Raw genomic sequence first — 22510 nt, 5'->3', positions numbered from 1 at the left:
AGAGCTGGGGATGTGTTTCAGTGGTTAAGTGCCTCTGGGTTCAATCCCTGGTATGTACAAATAGATCACAAAGCAATATAGACTTATCACTTTGGTAATGTAAGTTTTAAGAAGGTGTGAATTTCTGGTGTGATGCCAGGTTTGAAGAATATAATGTCCACTATGAATGTTTCCTGGTCCAAAAGTTCAATCTGGTTGATTTGTTATTTTGTTTTGGGCTTTTTTTTGGTGGTGGTGGGGGGAGATGGGGGGGTTATAATGGGGAGCCCAGAAGTGTTTTACCATCCTAAGTTACATTCCTAACCCTTTTCATTTTTTCTTTAGAGATAGGGTCTAACAAAATTCCCTAAGTTATATCCCAGTCCTTTTCACTTTTTCTTTATGAACAGACAGGGTCTCACTAACTTATTGAGGCCGGCCTTGAACTTAAAATCCTCCTGTCTCAACAACAGTTACTGGGATTACAGGTATGTGCCACTGCACCTCGCTTGGTTGACTTAAATCAAGTTTGAAGATCTAAATTTACCCTTAGAGTACATGATGGCTATGAGAATAAACAAACAAACTAAACATCATGAGGAAATGGACAAGCCTGAAACAGTACAGACGAGAGAATGATATATTAGTGGTAAAAAATGAATTGTGAGAGGGAGGGGGCACACGAGAGGGAGGCAGGAAGAGAGACAGGCTTAGGAAATTAAAGAACCTATGTCAACTCATGCCAATTCAGTTTTATAAAAGGTGAAAAGGTCTTTACATGTTATAATAATTTTTTTTTAAAACTACTACTGCACCCATTAAGATTAACAGGAAAAAGAACAACCAGTTTGTAAATTCAATGTTAACTAGTACCTGAGAATAAATTGTTTGGGTCAATGTTTCAGAACAAGGGTTGTAAACAACATTCAAAAGGCAAATCCCACCCAACGACTGTTTTTCAAAATAATATCTTGACCATAACCATATCATTTATGTTACCAGAGTTAAATGGTTGCTACAGAAAACATGTGGCTAGCAAAGTTGAAGATATAAGATGCTGACTATTAAGACTTTTAAAAAAGCTTACTATGTTCTATTGAAGAAAATCTAGTAATAAATAAAAGGACTTCAAAATGCCCTAATCTGCTCAATAACGGAAGTGCCCCAAAGAATATGTAGTTGTCCCTCATCTTGTGTAAAAAATTAGTTCAAAATTTCCTTCCATTACAAAAATCCAAGGACTCAAGTTCCTTACATAAAATAAGAGTAAAACCAGTCTGGCACAATGGCATACCACCTGAAATCCCAGCAGCTCAGGAGGCTGAGGCAGGAGGATCAAGAATTCAAAGCCAGCTCAACAACTTAGCAAGGCCGTAATAAGCAAACGAGCGAGACGCTGTCTCTAAATAAAATACAAAAAAGTGCCTCAGCGTTCAATCCCCAGTACCAAGGGGGGAAAAAATGAGCAACACCTATCCACACCTCCCCCCAAAACTTTACACAATCTCTACTTTACTTGTAATACTTGCTAAAATGTAAATACCATGTAAACTACTTTATTACCATACTGTTCAGAGAATCACAAGAAGTCTGTCCTTAAGTGGTACAGAAAAAATGTTTGCTTTCCAAAATTTTCAATCATCAGTTGGTTGAATGACAGATGTAGAACACACATACAGAGAACTGATTACAGTTACAAATCATCTGAAGAAACAATGAAGCAGGTGCCTCTGGAATAATCCAGGTCATATCCCCTCCCTGAAGCCATGTGTGATTTCAACAATGTGGAAGTACTTTCACCATCCTTACCTCAGATTCCCAGAGGAATTTCTGGACAAAGAGAACCAAGAGGAACCTAATTCAGAGTTTGTTTCAGAGTCAGATTCCCTCAGTAGTTTAGAACTAGAACTTAGAAATAATTTGGCTGGAAGAAGTACATTTTACAAATTGGCCATCTTGAGCAACTTGCAAAGGAAACAAGCAAGCAAATCTACACAGAAGAAAAAGCTTCTAACAACAACAGAGAATCACAAACCTCCTTCCAGTTGATAGTTTCAAATTTCTGATGCTTTAGAAAATGCCTAATGGCAGACCTTATAAAAATAGAGATGTAACTAGTAAGAAAGAGAACTATAAGAATTTTATCCACCAACACCCTCTATAAAAACTTACGTAGGTTCCTAAAATACTGTTTAATTTAAATCTTTTAATTACATACTTACTCAATGTTAGTACTATATTTCAAAAAAACACAAATGACACTTTAATGATAAGGGAGCTGAGAATATTTACCATGTTGCAATTTCTCGATTGTCATCCTCTGGTGGTGCTTTCAAAATATCAGTGGCAACAGTATGACAAGGATAGTCAGCGAAACAAAAAATCTCTGGATTTATCAGGGAATGCTGAATGAAAGATAGCTGAAACAAAAATAAAGTCCTAACTACCATATTAATTGTTAATGCTATAAAAACATAAAATATTTTCCTTAAGATAACCCCAGGGTTATTATAAAGATAATTTACCATTAAAAACCTTAATTATTGGGCTGGGGTGTAGATCGTAGTAGAGCACTTGCCCAGTACCTGTGAGGACTGGGTTTAATCCTCAATACCACATGAAAAATAAATAAAGGTATTGTTTCCATCTACAACTAAAAATTAAAAAATTTAAAAATTAAAAAAAAAAAAAAAAAACCACCACCTTAATCATTTACCCTTAAAAACCAGGCAATTCAGAAAGACCAAAGGTACAAATGAGATGGCCTTGAAGACCAACATTATTAAACTACTTGAAAAACAGCTAGATTTCAATACCTCAAGAGTCTAATAACTATACTATTATTTCAATGTTTATGATGATGGCCTGCTTTCCTAAGCTATGCAAAACAAATACACTTATCTATCAATGGGGAGATGATATTAAAAACAATAAATTTTTTTTCTTCTTCTATAGTTACCATTCACTCACCTGGCCTTCTGCATGCTTCCAAGGTCTATATATGAAATCAACTGGGAATACTTCCATACCCAAACCCCTCTGAATGCCATAAACCACATTATGAAGTCCTTTACTGTCACGAATCTGAAATCCAGGATGGTCCAGTTCATAAGTTACTTCCTTGAAATTCAAACTCGGGTTCTAATAAAGAAAAAAGCATTTCGAAGTTTAATGTGTGTGCAAATTTTCATGCTTAAAAGAGTCAAGTTAAATTTGAAATTTAAGCAAGTTTTTCAACTTGGCTGGAGTGTAGCTCAGTGGGGTACAGCATGTTCTTAGCATGTCAGAGGCCCTGGTCTTGATTCCTATGATGGCACACAGACAAACACACAAGAAAAATATTATAGGGCTGAGAAGATTTGAAAGATCTCTATAAGCTCTTTAAAAAGTTTAAAAACAATGCAACACACAAAGGTTTTCACTAACACAGAGTAATATTCATGGTGCCCTATCATCTTGCAAGCAAATACATAAAGCAAAAAGCAGCAGTCAGACAGAGCAGTTCACACCTTTAATCCCAGTGACTCTGGAGGCTAAGGCAGGAGGATTATAAGTTCAAGGCCAGTCTCAATAACTTACCAAGGCCCTAAGTAACTTAGGGAGACACTGGGGGGAGAGGGGGCGCGGATAAAGAAGAGCTGGGCATGGTGGCACACACCTATAATCTCAGCAGCTCAGGAGGCTGAGTCAGAAAGACCGAGAGTTCAAAGCCAGACTCAGTAACTTGGCAAGGCCTAAGCAACTTAGTAAGACCCTGTCTCAAAATAAAAATAAAAAATAAAAAGGCTGGGGCTGTGGGCTAAGTGGATGAGGCACTCCTGGGCTCAATCTCCCCCACAAAATAATTAACTAACTAAAAAGGCTGGGTATATAATCTCAGAGGTACAGTGCCCCTGGGTTCTAAACCCCTAGAACCAATAATAAATAAATAAATTTCATTAAAATTTTTTAAAAATAAATTTTCTGCTTTAGCTAACTCCCAAGTCATTCAGATTACAGGTTGTGTGCCAACATAGCTGTCTTCATTACTTTTTTATTTTTTAGTTGTAGATGAATACAATACCATTATTTTATTATTTTTATGTAGTGCTAAGGATTGAACCCAGTGCCTCTCATATCCAAGTGCTCTATTACTTTTTAAAGCAATAAAGTAAAAGAATTATAGTATACTGTTGCTCTTAATCAGCTGGGAATTTTATTTATAAAAAATAAAAACAATCTTCATAAATAAAACATAAACCACACTAATAAAACATAAAAAAATGATTACAAGTACCTACCAGTTCTTTAAGAACATCAATCAACACTTCCACATTCCATGTGTGTGCCTGTGCTCCATCACTTTTATCTTTCCCATCACTCCAGATCCCACTGCCAGGTGCAGAGATACTCTGTAGAAGTAAAACTTGAATTCAATAAATCCAACTATTTATTGTATTCAGTTCTGGATGACAACTGACCACAATGTAATTTCATCAACAAAATAGAGGACAGGACATTAACCCACTTATATAAAGTAGCTAAACTCAACAAACCTGTAATGGAATACCGTCTGTTAATCCTGAATGAGTTCGAGCCATCATTCCTAAAACCCTTGCAACCTGGGCAGCTGTGACCTCCCGAACACCAAACTGCATGATTATATTGCGACATTCTTCAATACTGAAACAGAAATAAAAATTTAAAATGATACCAACCTCAAAATACCAAGATATTAAGAAATGCTATTACTAAATGACTCCCTGGGCTGGGATGTAGTTCAGTGGCAGAGCCTAGCATGCACCAGGCCCTGGATTCAATCCCCACTAGCACAAAAAAATTCTTAAACCCCGTATGAGCATTATCAGTTTTATAATACAGGCAGATTAATGAATTCATTTCTTATTATCTTTATATATTCAGAAACATAATAATCACCTACTTAAGAAAATGGCAAAAGTATAAAAAAAGATCAGTGGAAGACAATAGACAAAGAGTAATGATTTTCCTCAAACAAATCAAAGCATCTTCAAATTTCAGTACAAATCAAGTCACTTCTATACTGAAGGCAAATCTGAGTATTGTAATATGTAAAAAGCCATTCAAGGCTGGAGTTTTGGCTCAATGGCAGAGCACTTGCCTAGCAGATGTAAGGCACTGGGTTCAAGCCCCAGCACTACATTAAAAAATAAATAAATAAAAGATATAAAAGATAAATAGATAAAAGAATAAGAAAGGAATATATTCTTTAAAAAAAAAAAGTCTTGCAAATGCATCCTAACCTTTGCATCTTTAAAGTTATTAGAAAAAATTAAAGTGAGTACATATGCCTAGAACATACAAATACACTTTTTCACACATAACTGGGAATGTGGTTTACATAAGAGCTTTTAAAACATTAACAATTATACTTAAAAAAAAAAAAAAGCACTGGGTGTGATGGCACATGCCTATAATCCCAGAGACTGGAGAGGCTAAGGCAAAAAGACTAAAAATTTGACGCCAGCCTCAGCAATGTAGCAACACCCTGTCTTAAAAATAAAAAGGATCAGGGAGTGGCTCAGGGCTTTAAAGTACCCCTGGGTTAAATCTCCAGACCAAAAAAAAAAAGCATATTAATGCCTATAATAACTTATTCAACTTATTCTCAGAGAATACATTAATGAAGTACTACTAATAGGTTCAAAATTTCCTTTGGTGCCTTTCACAGGTAAGGAAAATAGAAAAGTTAGAGTATAACCAGACATAGTGGCTCACACCTATAACTCCAGCCACTTGGGAGGCTGAGGCAAGGAGGCTTGCCAAGTTCGAGGATAGACTAGGCAAGACCCCGTCTCAAAATAAGAATATAAAAAGTGCCGGGAATGTAGTTCAGGGATAGAGTGCCCCTGGAATCAATCATCATTACAGGAAAAAAATAAATAAATAAAAGTACAAAGAGGCAGGAAAAGCCAGGTCAGATATCATACACCTATAATCCCAGCTATTTGGGAAGGATGAAGGATGAGGATCAAGAGTTCCAGGACATTCTGGTCAACTTTGCAAGACTCTGCCTCAAAACAAAATCAAAAAGAGCCAGGAATCAAATCAACGTTCAGTAGAGAAGAGGTCCCTGGGTTCAATCCCCAGTACTGCCAAGAGGATAGTGGGGGTATTAAGAAAGGAGAATGACAGGAAATGAAGACATGAGAAAACTGAGGAATGGGTACAAGGAAAAAATTAGGCATTAAGGGTAAAGTAATTTAAGTTCCCTAAATGCTGACCTAACATTCTCTTACTCTTCAAAAGCTTAAAATTTGCTTATTCTGGTAACTAGGTGAGAATCTTGGCTTTGGGAGCCAGGCATGGTGGCACATCCCAACAATTGCACAGGCTGAAACAGGAGGACTACACATGTTTAAGGATGGCCTCAGCAATTTAGTGAGATCCTGTCTCCAAAAAAAAAAGACCGAGGATGTAGCTCAGTGACAAAGCACCCCTGGATTAAGTACCCAGTACCAGACCCCCACCAAAAAAAAAAAAAAAAAAAGAAAAAACATCTTAAATTCCTAAATTTGAGAAACTGGGAGGGATAGGGAGATAGTAACCTAGTCCCCAGAATGTTTATAGTTAGTTCCAACACTAAATAGTTAAAGATCAAAGTTTACAAGCAAAGAGTTGGGCATGGTAACACACACCTGTGACCCCAAATACCTGAGAGGTTGAGGCAGGAGGATTGTAAGTTCAAGGTTAGTTTAGACAACGCAGGGAGATGCTGTCTCAAAATAAAATTTAAAAACTGGCTGTGGATGTAGCTCAGTGAAAACACACTTGCCTAGCATGTACAGGTCTGAGTTCAATCTACAGTATGAAAGGGGAGAGAAAAAGGGCTGGAAACATAGCTCAGTGGTAGTACTTGACTAGCACACACTATGTCCTGGTTCAATCCCCAGTACTGTCAAAAAAAAAAAAAAAATATATATATATATATATATATAAAATCACAAGCAAAAATTTTGAGAGATAACATTGAAGGATCTAAGGTGAATGGACAAATAAAACAGTATATATACAAAATGGAATATTACCTAGTCATAAAGAAAAAATGAGATTATGACATTTGTCAGTAAATGGATGGAATTAGAGAGTACATGCCAAGTGAAATAAGTCAATCCCAAAAAACCAAAAACCAAATGTTCTCTCTGATACTCAGATACTAACTCACAATTAGGAAGGAGGAAAGATAGAAGTACTTTGGATTATACAAAGAGGAATGAAGAGAAAGGAAGGAGAATGGGAACAGGAAAGATAGAATAATGAATTGGACATTACTTTCCTATGTTCATATATGAATACACAACCAACATAATTCCACATTATGTACAACCAAAAGAACAGGAAGTTGTACTCAATGTATGTATACTATGTTCAAATACACTCTACTGTCATGTGTAACTAAAAAGGGGGAAAAAAAAAAAAAAAAAACAGGGCAAGGGATGTAGCTCAATTGCAAGAGTACTTGCCTGGCATGTGTGAGGCCCAGGGTTCAATCCCCAGCACCACAAATTAAATCAATCAAATTTTTTTTTCTTTCTTTTTTTTTTTTTTTTTTTTAAATCTAAGGAACTTGTTTTAAAGAGTAACATCATAAAAAAGAAAATCATGCTTGGTACAAGAATAATAAAAAATCTGACTTGTATTGCTACCAACCTTGCACAAAAGCCATAGCCTACTTCTTGCATGAAATCAGCCAAAGAGCTCTCCATCATGGTTTTAGCAACCCCTCCAGAATCAGGCAGGATCCTGTCCATTAGAATGTCCCGTTTTTCAGGGTATAAAAGTGGTGCAAGCACCACAGGACAGCGTTCTTGAGGAAAATCTGAGGGAGGAAAAAGCATGCAATCACTATATTGACCAAATACCATCAATTCTCTTTTACTCTCTCAAAGACCTCTAAACCCAAATGCTCCACAAGTTCATATTCAAAACAAAATTTAATTTTTCCAACCTGCTAGCCCAAATTATGATTTCATACCAATCCCAGAATTTAAATTGTTTTATATCACAAAAATGGCCCATGTGTAGATTTTTAATTTTTCTTGTTTCCAGCTTGTACTGACCACTTTTTAACCTGTATATTACATTTTCACAATAGGATGATCAATCCCCACAGGAGGCAGACCTTGGAAACAATTGGTAAATCAGTTTGTTTATTTCATCAATAAACAGCTTCCCCTCACTGAGAAAGTTAATGAAGTTTACATTACACTATATATAAACATTACAAGTCAACAAAAATTATAGAGATTAATGATGTCAGTCCTCCATCACAGACTTATTCTCAAATAGTTCTCTCTCCAAAGTGAGGTTAACAGAATGAGGATTAAACCTGGGAATGACAATGCCAATAATAATAGTAGATATCTCAAAAGTGACCACGACTAGGCATAGTGGCACACGCCTGTAATCCCAGCAATTTGAGAGGCTAAGGCAGGAGGATCATAAGTCTGAGGTCAGCCTTAGCAAATTAGTGAAATCCTAAGCAACTTTTATAAGACCCTGTCACAAAAAAATAAAAAAAGGCTGGGGATATAACTCAGTGGTAAAACACCCACGGATTTAATTCTCTCCAAAACAGGGACCAGCTTTTTAAACTAAAAACAACTCATCTCAATAATATTGTCTCCCTAAGGGGGGAAAAAGACTACAAGAAAATATGCCCAGTTTTATCTGTGATCATACTTATGTAACAAGATTATTGGTGATAATTATCATTGGTGGTTAGAGCATCATATCCTTTAATGAAGCTCTAACACTTCCATATTCTAATTTAGAAAATAATCTCTTACACTTGGAAGACTACAAATACATGCAACAGATCATTGTCTTCACTCATATTCCAACGTGATTTTTTCACATGTTCATGACTGTCCAAGGAAATCATCTGCTATAGTTTACAAAGAATCCTTTACCTCTGCGCAGTGTCTTGAGAAAAGCGTCTATCTGTTCCTGTCCAACTCCAAAGGCTCCCTTCTGCCCAAAGAGGAGATGGGAGAGGAGGAGGTGTAGGACCTCTATTGCTATATCTTGGAAGCCACCTTCTTGATTTCCACTGACGTCTGCGTCAATGTAGGAACGCAGAAGATCTGGAAGCTTCTGTTTGATAAACTGGGCAGCTGAAAATCAGATAAACCAAATACTACAGGTTATTTCTGCACCACAATATGGAAAAAAAGTCATACAGACACATAAAATCAAAATATACTTCTCTTTCACCAATTTCTTATTTTGAGACAAGGTCTTGTTGAGTTGCTGAGGCTGGTCTAGTTCACTGTAATATCCTCTACATTTCAACCAATTCACTGTTTAACTTTCAAAGCAATATTTAAGAGGTAGTTAATAGGTATAAAGGGATCAATGGCCAGGGGGCAGGGGAGTTTTACAAGATGAAGTTTCCTGACATCCATTACACAGTAACACTAGAAAATTATATTCTTACAAAGAACTGAGGGTAATTTTACATCTTTTGGGCTGGGGTTGTAGCTCAGTGGCAGACCGCTTGCCTAGCATGTGTGAGGCACTGGGGTCAACTCTTAGCATCACATATAAATGAATAAATAAAGGTCCATCAACAACTGAAAAAGTATTTTTAAAAAAACTACATCTTTTTCCACAAAAATTAAATCATCTAGTTTGTAGGGTAAAAGCAACTTACCAAAACCTCTGAGATCTGAGCTGGAAGAATTCAAGAGGGCAAGGCCAAAAATTACCTGAAACAATAAGGAGGTTGTATTAACCAAAGAGTCAAATGGCTATTTTTAATTCTAATTCTACCGACTTTTCTTAAATCATTTACCTCTTGTACTTTGCTTAACTTGAGAACTTTACTCAGCTGGGCAAATAAGTGGGGTGCAGGCTTTAAACTCTGAAATAAAACAAAACAAAAATATTTTTAATGAGTTTAATTTTCAAACAGATCCTATTATGGTAATATATACACGCGACATAACCTGTGGTGCCACTAGAAACAATATACCACACCCTAGAACTATAGAATGATAAGCTTACACCTTCAAATGACCTGGTGTAAGATCCTATTATTAAGTGAAATGACTTGAATTCATTACAAAGGTATGAAAGACCCCAAAGAACATAAAACTTTTAAATTAAGAAATAACATTAAAAAAAAAAAAAAAAATCAAGGCTTAGAGCCTTTCTAGGATTAGCTAGTAAGAGATGTCATTCTTAATTGACTACTAAAGATAAAGATAATACCAACCTTCTGATAGTGCAATGGATTATCAATGGCATAGGACAATGTTGAGATAAAATTTGGCTTTGTAATCAGCGACGCACACTCCTGAATCAGAAACTGAGTCTTTAAAAATAAAAAATGAGTTTTCATTAGCACTAACCATCATCTAACACAAAGTGCTATCAAAATAGAAGCATTATTATCACAATCAGCTCTTTAAAACTCATATTAAAGTCTATTAGCAAAAAGTGTTAAACCAAACCTTACACAAAATAGAATCCATTGAGATCGGTAAAACAAACAATATGATGAAACTTTTACAAAATTTATAATCAAGTCAAAGCGACTTAATCCAAGACATGAGATACCCTCTTTGTTACTTACCTGTCAAGCAAGACATTCCTATTCCTGCTTCAGACAGCCCTGGCCCTAGCTCCCTAAATTAGGCAGATGTAATGGTAAGCATCCAGGTAAAAGGGACAGACAGAAAAAGGCAAAAATTCCCCCAACATCTTTAAGTCATCTGCCTGAGATTAATTTCTGGATGCTATTTTGTAGATGTTGTTAGCTATGCACTTTGTGCTCAAACCTGCAATTAATTTAACAATTAGAGCTAAGAGGACATAAACTCTGTAACCCCAAATACCTGATGGAAATCTTTGCCACTGCTTTTACCATCGCCACTGAAATCCACATGTGAAAATAGGCAGCGTAATAAATGCCTGTCTGCCTCAGGACCGTGCCGATTCACAATCTAAAAGAACAAGAATATAATTTAAAAGAGAATTAAAAAAAGAAAAAAGAAAAAAAAAAAAAAAAAAAAACAAGGCTGGAGGTATAGCTCAGCGGTTGAGAATCTGCCAAGCAACTTTAACACTCACAGTTCAATTTACATTACTGCAAGCAAATAAATAAAAGCAGTTAAAAAAGAAAAAGCCTGGCAAAGTGACACATTTATAATCTCAGCAACTTAAAGAAGCTGAGGCAGAAAGATTACAAATTTGAGGACGGCCAAAGCAACTTACTGAAACCCTGTCTTGAAATAAAAAAGGGTTGGGGATATAGCTCAGTGGTAAAGCACCCCAAGGTTCAATTCCTAGTAACAAAAAACAAAAAACAGAAAGAAAAAAAAAAAGGAAGGAAGGAAAAAGAAAGAAAAAAGAAAAACCAACCTCTTAGGGCAAATCCCAAATTATATTATTTGTTCATTCTAGAATAAGACTGATTAAGATGAAAGCAACTACATTTAACGATTCTATTTTATTTTCTAGTTTCTATTATTATATTGTTTTATTTTCTATTGCCAATGGCAGAAAGCCAGGAAAACAACTAGTGATTATCCCATATAATACAAAGTTTTTCTCAAGAAAGTTTTAATGTTGGCAGATGCACTAATGAATACCTGAATCCACTGTGACTTGGGAATCTGAGGCAGAAGGATCCCAAGTATTAGGTCAGCCTAAGCTACTCAGCAAGACTTTGTCCCAAAATAAGAAATTAAAAAGGGGTGGGGACTAACTCATTGATAAATCACCCCTGAGTTCAATCCCCAGTACCAAAGGAGGCAGGGTTTTTTTTGTTTTGTTTTGTTTTGTTTTTTTTGTGGGTATCAGGGATTGAACCCAGGGGTGCTTAACCATTGAGCCACATCCCCAGCTCTTTTTATTTTTGAGGCATGGTATCACTAGATTACTTGCAGTACTGCTAAGTTACTGAGACTGACTTCCAACTTGTGATCCTCCTACCTTGGCCTCCTGAGCAGCTGGAGGAAGGGGAATTTTTAAGATAATAATTTGATGTAATTCTAATTTCTTCTATATACCAACCTTCACTAATTTTTTTTGGGGGGGCGGGCAGGGGTCAGCACTAGGGATTAAATTCAGGGACACTCTACCCCTAAGCTACCATCCTCAGCCTTCTAATTTTAAATTTTTTAAAAAATATTTTAGTTGCAGATAGACACAATGCCTTTATTTTATTTAATTTTATGTGCGGTTGAGGATCAAACTCAGTGTTTCGCATGTGCTAGGCAAGTGTTCTACCAATGAGCTACAAACACAGCCCTAATTTTTTAAATTTTGAGACCAGGTCTTACTAAGTTTCCCAGGATAACCTGAAGTCTGTGATCCTACTGCTTCAGTCTCTCGAGTAGCTAGGATTAGAGGTGTGCTATACCATACCAGGCAACAACTTTTAACTCTTTACAGATTTAGATGCTACACTTGAGCTACATTAATTTCCTGATGTTCCTCAAACCTACCAATGTCTGTAGTTCCTATCTCCTCTAACTGGAAAGCTTCATATTTCTACACATGGTTTGTCCTCTCACTTCCTTTAGATTTCTGCTCTAAAGTCGCCTCCTCAGTGAGGCCTTCCATAACTACCATCCCTATAAAAGCAACATGATCTGCCCCACCAAAATCCCTTAGGTCTGCTTTTTCTCCACAGCACTTACCACTATGTGAAAATTTGTTCAGTTATTAGAAGTTACATGAAAACAAGAAATTGGAATGGTTGTGCTCATGACTGCACATCTGGTCTAGAAAAGAGCTCAGCAAACCGTTAAGTGATAATGTTTATTCATTCCACATTTAAAAAGTTATAAATAGCTGGGCATAGTGGCATATACTTGTAATCCCAGCAACTTGTGAGGCCGAGGCAGGAGGATCACAGGTTTAAAATCAGCCTCAGCAACTTAGTGAGGCTGTAAGCAACCTAGTGAGACCCTGTCCCAAAATTAAGGGCTGGCGAGATAGCTCAGGTGGCAGAGTGCTTGCCTAGCATGCACAAGGCCCTAAGTTCAATCCCCAGCACCACCAAAAAAAAAATTAATAATAATAAATAAATAAATAATTTTTTTAAAAATTAAAATTAAAAGAGCTGGGAATGTGGCTCAGTGGTTAAGCACCCTTTCGTTCAATCCCTGGTACAAAACAAAACCAAAGAAATTATAAATAACACATTATCTACTTTGGGCTGGATATTATATTTAGCTTCTTTGGTTTAATCTTCAACTCTATCAAATGTTACAAAGTGGACAGGGAAAAATACACACAGATTCTATTACCCTAAAATCCAACACTCCGAGTAGAGGAGTATGGCTTTATGGTACAACTCCCATTATGATCCTCATAAGTAATTATGCAAACATTCATTATTTAAATCATTTCAGTTTCCGTTTTCCCCATCCAGAAAATCAGAGTTAAGAAAGGCTGGCTGAGGCAGGAAGGAATCAAGTTCAAGGACAGCCTCAGCAACTTAGCCAGATCCTGTATCAAATTTTTAAAGAATAAATAAAAAAGAAAAACTTTTCTCCAAGCATCTGAAGGTAAAAATATTAGACGATAAGAAACCTTTCCAAGTCAGGCACAGCAGCACATACTTGTAATCCCAGCTACTCAGGAGGCTGAGGCTGAAAGACAACCAAGTTTGAGCCCAGCTTCAGTAACTTGGTGAGGCCCTGCCTCAAAATTTAAAAAGGGGATCAGGATGTAGCTCAGTGGTACAGGGCCTCCTGGTTTCAAACCCCAGTACACAAAAAAAGACAGATGATTATTAGGCCAATTAACCAAACCTTTCCCTCAAAAGACCAAGATAAGGTCTAGGTATGTGAATCAATGAAAGAGCACTTACCTAGCCCACGATCTCAAAGATTCCAAGAGTATTCAAGATTCTATATTAAAATATCTACCAAGGGGCTGGTGGCTCAGTGGCAGAGCCCTTGCCTAGCCCAATGTGAGGCACTGGATTTGATCCTCAGCACCACATAAAAATAAATGAAATAAAGGAATTGTGTTCATCTACAACTAAAAAACTTTTTAAAAAAATGTACCAAATTCCTCCATTTAAACTGAAAACTGTAACCTACTAAAATTATAATGATTAGTAATTCGAATACCTAAGTAAACAACTAAATATGCATACAAATGAAGGAGCAACTCCATATTTAATTTTCTTTTTGTTTTTTCATGCTAAGGACTGAACCCAGGGTCACCTGACTGAGCTACATCCCCGGTCCCTTTTAATTTTTATTTTGAGACAGGGTCTGGCTAAATTTCTGAAGTTCTCACAATATTGCTAAGGCTGGCCTTGAGCTTGTGATCCCCCTGTTTCACTCTCCCAAGTTATCAGGATTATAGGCATATGCCACCATCCTCAGGTTCACATTTAACTTTTTAAACACATCTTACCTCTAAAAGCATTCATACCAGACAATGTATTACCTGCATGAATTAAATTTGGGTTACTTTATTTTAAAAACTAGTTCATCCTGCAGGGCTCAGTGGCACACACTGTAATCCCAGTGACTATGGAGGCTGAAAGAGGAGGGTTCGAAGCTCAAAGCAAGCCCTAGCAACTTAGTGAGACCCCCCCATCTCAAAACTTAAAAAAGGGGGGATGAAGATGTAGCTCAGTGTTGATGCTAGGGTTCAATCCCTAGTACCAAAACAAAACACACACACACAAAAAGTGGATGTGTGTAGGATAGGATGTAGTTTAGTAGTAGAATGCTTTTCACCTACCATGTTAAGTCCTGGGTTCATTCACTAGTGGGGGGAGTGGGGTGGCCAATACCAGCTAGTTCATGTATTTAGTGAATGTATGTACCCAAGAAATTCAATAAACAGTACTCCTTCCCACTTGTCACTAGGAGAAATAACAAGGAAACAACATCCTAGACAAGCAACGAGATCCGATCACACTAAGCTACAATAAAGCAGGGCAATAAACTGTACCCGTCTTCTTAGTGTAGTAATAGCACACCAGTTTCACAAACTAGGACAAAGCATCCAAGGATTTGCCTTTTCTTTATTTGTCACCAAAGGAAATTAAGAAAGTGCCAAGAAGGGCTAGGGATATAGCTCAGTTGGTAGAGTGCTTGCCTTGCAAGCACAAGGCCCTGGGCTCAATCCCCATTAACGCCAAAAAAAAAAAAAGAAGAAAGTGCCAAGAACTAGCACTTTATTCCCACCCCAGTTCCAAATTCCTAAATATTCTGAAAGTATCAGGAGAGACTGACAGCAAAGATACTATAGAAGACATAAATTTTACTTACCTAAAAAATATTTACACATACTAAAACCTCAGCCATCAAGTGAAACCAACATTTTCGTATTTTACCATCAAAGTTAATGACTATTCCTTAAAAATATCAGACACAGGAGACAAACTTTTAAAAAGCCCCACAAACTTTCAAAAAGCCCCACATCTCAAAAACTTAGGAGCAAGAAAGATGAACAAATCAATTTACAATGTAGCATTAAGGCAACGAGATCACAGAGACAATTGCTCAAGTACACCTGGACATATACCACTACATTATCTCCTGTAAAATAGTTCTAGTTGCCCCAACAGTTCATTTCTCCAAGATATGCCTCAGTTGTAGAATTGTGTGTGTCTATGGGAATTAAACCCAGGGGCACTTACCCACTGAGCCACATCCCCGGCCCTTTTTACTTTTTATAGAGTTGCCCAGGCTGGCCTCAAACTTTCAATCTTCTGTCACAACCTCCTGAGTCTCTGGGATTTCAGGTGTATGCCAAAATGCCTGGCTCAGCTGCAGAATCCTATTACCTAAGTGCACACTCCTCCTAGGACAGACACGATCCAAAGACAGGTAAGTAAAGGCCTAGCCATTTGGGCACACTGTGGGACATCGCTGATGTAAGATCCAGCATCAGGTGTTTGTCCCAGGTTTTATTAGTTTGCATTATAGTTCTGTCAAAACTGTGTCCTGTATGCCCCGCTGCTCCCAGAGGTACTAAAACTATAAATGCCCTACATTCCAAAGTATCTTATCTGCTTTCAGAGATAATGAACCACATCACAAGCCCAGGTTAAGAACTGTAGCTTTTGCCTAGCACAGTGGTTCAGGAGGCTGAGGAAGTAGGATCCAAGTTTGAGGCCAGCCTCAGCAACTCAGGAAGCTGTGGCAACAGGACTCCAAGTTTGAAGCCACTCTCAGCAACTCAACATGGCCCTAAGCAACTTGGTGAGATCCTATCTCAATAGAAAATAAAATGGAGCCAGGCATGGCAGTGCATACCTGTAATCCTAGTGGCTCAGGAGGCTGAAGCAGGAGGATCAACAGTTCAAAGTCAGCCTCAGCAACTTAGCAAGACCCTGGCTCTAAATAAAATATAAAATGGGCTGGATGTGGCTCAGGGGTTAAATGAAAATAAAAATAAAAATAAAAAATATAAATAAAACAGGCTGGGGAAGTAGCTCAGTGGAAAATGCACTTCTGGGTTTAATCACTGGTACCAAAGTGGGAGGGAGTGAGAATTACAGCTTTCAAGTTGTACAGAGACATCATCAGTTACATATCTTGGAAAGGTCATTCTGACAACATAGGAAAGATGTTTTACAGTAGGATTATCAAGGGTAAGCAACTAGGGACAAATACAATTTGTGATCCAGACTCATTTTCTTCTGCTTTCTTGTCATTTATGAACAAATATAAAGGGATTCATCAAAGGAATATTATGGAGAAAAACCTAACATCTGCCATTTTCTGAGTATCGATGAATAAAATAAAATCTTTGAACCTTAATATAAAATGAGTCAGGGCTGGACGTGTAGCTCAGTGGTGAATTATGTGCTCAACATGCATGAGACCCTGGGTGAAATCTCTGTTACATAACCAAAGCAAAGGCGGGTGTGGTGGTGCATGCCTATAATCCCAGTGGCTGCAGAGGTTGAGGCATGAGGATTACAAATTCAAGGCCAGACTCAGCAATTTATCAAGGTCCTGAGCAACTTAGCAAGACCCTGTCTCAAAAACAAAAAACAAGACAATACTACCTATCCTATAAGACAACAGTGAGAATGTGAAAAATGACATTAAATCACATTTAAAATAATGCTTGGAACACTGAACAGTTGTTATAAAAACAGGAACAATGACTTTACACATAGAATGAATAAAAGGACAGAATGCTTAGTATTTTTCACTCATCCATGTTGTGCCACTAATAGTCTCAAGGCGTGATAGTATACACTTTGTTGATGGATGCTAAGGTTGTTTTCTAATTTGAGACTGTTATGACACATGCCTTTTGATCAACAAGCTCATGCATGTCTACATGTGGGAAGTGGAACTGTTAGGTTGTAACTGGTATGTTAAATAACTAAGAGGAAAGCTAGAAGATGTTAGCTTTTTTTTTGATCTACATGGTTTTAACAGATACATGTTTGTTTTATGAAAATTCATCTGTATGCATGATTTGTGAACTGCTCTAAGTGCACAATAATTTCAACAAAAAGTTGAAAAAGCATAGTTGTGTATGACTATAATCCTAGAAAACTCAGGAGGGTGAGGCAGGAGGATAGCACATTCAAGGCCAGCCTCACCAACTCTATCTCAAATAAAAAGAGCTAGGGGAGCTAGGGGAGCTAGGGGAGCTAGGGACACAGCTCAGTGGTGGAGCACTTGCCTAGCACATGTGAGTCACTGGGTTTGATCCTCAGCACCACATATAAATAAATAAATAAAGGTACTGTGTCCATCTAGAACTTAAAAAAAAAAAGTTTAAAGAGAAAAAAGTGGGGTGGGGGGGCGCTAGGATATAACTCTGATGGAGTACCCCTGGATTCAATTCCCAGTACTGAAAAAAGGGAGAAAAAAAAAAGGTGACTAGCTAGGCGTGGTAGTGCACACCTGCAGTTCCCACACTTGAGAGAGTATAATCCCAACTACCTGGTAGGCTGAGGCAGGAGGATTTTAGCCCCAAATTCAGGGCCAGCCTAAACAAAATAGCAGAACACCATCTCACTCACACATATACGAATTAAAATTACATACATAAAATATTTGAAAAATAAATGTACAAGACATAACAAATGCTTAAATAACAGCTTCATTTAATTGTTAGGTCAAACACCAGCCAATACAGTTTTCAGAATTTATCCTAAGGAATTAATTCAAATAAAGGGAATAATGGGGTAAATCTTTAGTGGATAGTAATACTAGGTTTGATGCCTGGGAGATGAGAATTTATTCCAGGAATTGTTTTTAAGACTAGATGTAAAGGAGGGCTGGGTATGTAGCTCTATAGTAGAGGGAAAGCTTAGAACTCATGAGGCCGTGGGTTTAATTCCCAATACAAGGGGCGGAAAAAAGGTAACAGCGAAATGGGAAAAGGAGATTAATCAAGCTGATGTATTATCTATTTTAAAAATAAAATTAAACATAACCAGAATTTCTATGCACAAACACTACTTAAAAAAAAAATAGTATACTTGTCAGACACAGTGGCACACACCTATAATCCCAGCAACTCAGAAGGCCGAGGCAATATTGCAAATTCAAGGTTAGCCCTAGTGACATGGAGAGGCCCTAAACAACTTAAAGAGACCCTGTCTCAAAATAGTAAAAAACACTTAAGAATGTAGCTCAGTGATAAAAACGCCCCTGGGTTCAATCCTGGGTACCAAAAAAAAAAAAAAAGTATACCCCAAACAAACCTCAATTTTTAAACTTCTAGAAGATACCTGTGCAACTACATTTTATACTGTAGACAAAAGGGAACTAGAATTGTTTAGCATTGTTTTAGGTACTCTAGTTAACTTCATTTAATTGTAACAAGAATGTTAGTGAAATTTGTTTTAATCCTCATTTTACAGATGAGAATTCACAGTGAATAAAAGTATTACATAATAATTAAACAACATAAAATTCTAGGTATTAAATCCATTCCATTTTAATATGCCTTAGAGGTTGCTAAGAGTATAGCACACTTTTACAATGGTGAAAGTATGTGCAAGGCCCTGGGTTCAATCCACTATATTTCAAATAATAAATAATAGCCAGGCACAGTGACACATGCCTGGAATCCTAGTGGCTCGGGAGGCTGAGGCAGGATTGCAGTTCCTGGCTAGCCTTAGCACCTTAGCAAGGCCACATGAAACTTAGTGAGAACCTGTCTCTAAACAAAATATAAAAAGGGTTGCGATGTGGTTTAGTGGTTAAGTGCCCCTGAGTTCAATGCATGGTACCATAAATAAATAAGTAAAGATTGGGGATGTGGCTCAGTGGTTAAGTACCTCAGGGTTCAAGCCCAAATACCATAAAATAAATAAATAAATTCAGGCTATATATTAAAACTAAGCATACTATTGAACTATCTTAAAGACTGAATGAAATACTCCACAAATCAAACCTACACAAAAAGTAATTCTACTTGCAGGGCATGACAGAACACCCCTCTAATTCTAGCTACTCTCAGGAGGCTGAAGCAGAATAGTAAGATCAAAGTCAACCTCAGCAATTTAGTGAGACCCTGGCTCAAAATAAAAAATAAACAAAGGGCTGGTAAAGTAGCTCTGTAGTAAAGCACCCTGGGTTCTTTATTATAATCTGCAATACCAAAAAACAACCAAACAAACAAAAGTGTGGGGGATGCAGCTCACGGTAGAGCACTCCTAGCTTTAATCTTCTGTATCATGAGAAAAAGAAATAGTAAATTTTAAAAAAGATTAAGAGCCAAAGAATCTCAATAGGTATTTGGCAAAAATACGTAAAAAATTAATACATGAAAACATGGTTATCATTAGTTGTAAATCAAAATCACTTTATTCCCACAAGGATGGCTAAAAGCAAAAGGACAGATATAATGACTATTAGTGAGTTTGAGGAGAAACTAGAACCCTCATGCACTGCTCCTGAAAATAAAAAATGATGCAGTGTTGTGAAGTCTGGTAATTCTTCAAAATGTTAAACATGGGTTGGTGGTGTAACTCTGTGGTAAAGAAACTGTCTAAAATTGATGCAGCCACTCTGGAAAGCAGTATGGAGATTCCCCAGAAAACCTTGGAATTGACCCACCATTTGACCCAGCTATCCCAACTCCTTGGTTTATACCCAAAGGACTTAAAAATCAGCATACTACAGTGACGGAGCCACATTAATGTTCACAACAGCTAGATTGTGGAACAACCGAGATGCCCTTCTAGTGATGAATGGATAAAGAAACTGTAGTATATATACACAATGGAATATTACTCAGTCATAAAGAAGAATAAAATTATGGCATTTGCTGGTAAATGGATGGAGTTGGAGAATATCATGCTAAGTGAAACAGGCCAAGCCCCCCCCCCCCCCCCAAAAAAAGGCCAAATGTTTTCTATGATTAATGGATAATGATACATAACCGGGGAGGGAGGCAGAATGAAGGAACTTTGGATGGCATAGAGGAAAATGCGGTGAAATGGGGTGGGAGAAGGAAAGATAGTAGAATGAGACAAGTTATTACCCTATGTATATGTATGATTACAAGAATGGTGTGAATCTACATTGTGTACAACCACAGAAGTGAAAAGCTGTACCCCATTTGTGTACAATGAATCAAAATGCAGTCTGTTAAAAAAAAAAAAAAACCCAAATAATATAATAACATCTATCACCAATCATTAAATTGGCATTACACAACAGAAAACAAAACAACAACAACAAAAAAACTGTCTAGCAGGCATCAGGCCCTAGACTCTACCCCTAGGCACCACATGCATACATATGTGTGTGGGCACATGCACACACATGTAAATAGAGATCCCATGTGACCCAATTCCATTACATACACAAAAGAACTGAAAGCAAATGCCCACATAAAACACTATAAATACATTTTGAAAATAGCACTATTTATAATAACTAAAAAGCAATCCTAAGTATCCATCAACTGCTATACAGATTTAAAAAAAAAAGAATATAACAACAGATTATTCACTCACAAAATGAAATGAAGTACTGACACATGCTACAATATAAATGAACCTTCAAAACACTGTTAAGTGAACCAGGCATGGTAGTGCACACCTGTAATCCCAATGACTGCAGAGGATGAAGCAAGAAGACTGCAAACCGGAGACCAACCTCAGCAATTTGGCAAGACCCTGTCTCAAAATAAAAAAATAAAAGGGCTGGGGAGGTAGCTTTGCAGTATGGTGCCATTATAGGGGAAAAAAAAGAAGGTAGCTACGAAAGGTCACATGTGGTATAATACAATTCCTTTTTGGGGTACTGGGACTGAACCCAGGGGCACTTTACCACTGAGCTACATCCCCAGTTCTTTTTATTATTTTTATATTGAGACAGGATCTTGTTAATTTGCTTAGGGCCTTGCTAAACTGTTGAATCTGGCCTTGAACTTACAATCCCCCTACTTTGGCCTTCCAAGTTGCTAAGATCATAGGCATGTGCTACTGTGCCCAGCATACAATTCCTTTTATACATAATATTCAGAATGGCAAACCCACAGAAGCAGAAAGCAGTTTAGTGGTCAGCAAAAATAGAAGAGGAGGAAATGGAAAATGCCTGTTAATAAATCAAGGGCTTTATTTTTGGGGGTGACAAAAATGTTTAAGCATTACACAGTCATAGTGATCTGTACAACTTTGAATCTACTAAAAAACTACTGGCTATACATTTTTAAAAGGGTACATTTCAGACAGACATGATGACACACACCTATATAAACCTGGGGACTTAGAATCTAAGTTGAGGCAGAAGGATGGCAAGTTCGAGGTCAGTCTGGACAACTCAGGGAGACCCTATCTCAAAATAAAAATTAAAAGGACTAGGGATATACCTCAGTGGTAGAGCAGTCCTAGGTTCAATCTCCAGAACTACAAAAAATAAATCAGTAAAATTAAAAGGCAAGTTCATGGTGGCACATGCCTATAATTGCAGCGACTTGGGAGGCTGAGGTAGGAGAATCACAAGTTCAAGGTCAGTTTGAGTAACTTAGCAAGACCCTAAGCAGTTTAATGTGACCCTGTCTCAAAATAAACAATAAAAGTGCTGGGAATATGGCTTAATGGTTAAATGCACCAGGTTCAACCCCCAGTTCTCAAAAAAAAAAAAAGTGAAAAAAAAAATTACAAGATGAGTTTTATGGTTCATGAATAATCTCAACTTTTCCTCAAGTAAAGGAAAAACTAGCACAAAAAAGTCAGATATTTTTAATATAAAAAAATTGTGCCAGGCACTGTGGCACACGCCTGTAATCCTAGCAGCAAGGGAAGCTGAGGCTCTAAGCAACTCAGTGAGACCCTATCTCCAAACAAAATACACAACAGGACTGGGGATGTGGCTCAGTGGTCGAGCGCCCCTGAGTTCAATTCCTGATATCTCCCCAGCAAAATAAATTGTGAAAATCCTAAAAGATTGGAATAAGATCTTTTACGTATTAAAGTGAAAAGAAATCATTTAAAGAAGCAAAAGTTAACTTTTATGCAACATACCCATATAAATTTACAGCTTTATTCCTACTGTATACTCACTCCTTTAATGGTATTTCTTTTCCGACTAGATTACTT

General features: G+C 37.2%; 1 protein-coding gene across 7 annotated transcripts in view; it reads right to left on the bottom strand.

Moving 5' to 3' along the window:
* The window catches only part of CNOT1 (CCR4-NOT transcription complex subunit 1), an 87840-nt gene that overhangs the window by 52684 nt on the left and 12646 nt on the right, over positions 1 to 22510 (bottom strand). For all 7 annotated transcript variants that reach the window (XM_079118318.1, XM_079118323.1, XM_079118321.1 and 4 more), the window contains 10 exons: positions 10839 to 10946; positions 10217 to 10315; positions 9794 to 9862; positions 9653 to 9707; positions 8910 to 9113; positions 7648 to 7816; positions 4515 to 4641; positions 4260 to 4370; positions 2950 to 3120; positions 2272 to 2399 (listed from right to left, as the gene is read on the bottom strand). In XM_079118318.1, coding sequence (XP_078974444.1) covers positions 2272 to 2399; positions 2950 to 3120; positions 4260 to 4370; positions 4515 to 4641; positions 7648 to 7816; positions 8910 to 9113; positions 9653 to 9707; positions 9794 to 9862; positions 10217 to 10315; positions 10839 to 10946 — 1241 coding nt within the window. The remainder of the gene's footprint in view (positions 1 to 2271; positions 2400 to 2949; positions 3121 to 4259; positions 4371 to 4514; positions 4642 to 7647; positions 7817 to 8909; positions 9114 to 9652; positions 9708 to 9793; positions 9863 to 10216; positions 10316 to 10838; positions 10947 to 22510) is intronic.

This window comes from Sciurus vulgaris (genome assembly GCF_902686455.1).
Source record: "Sciurus vulgaris genome assembly, chromosome: 17".
NCBI lineage: Eukaryota > Metazoa > Chordata > Mammalia > Rodentia > Sciuridae > Sciurus > Sciurus vulgaris.
The sequence above is the reverse complement of the archived record's forward strand: the minus strand, read 5'-3'. Positions and strand labels throughout refer to the sequence as shown.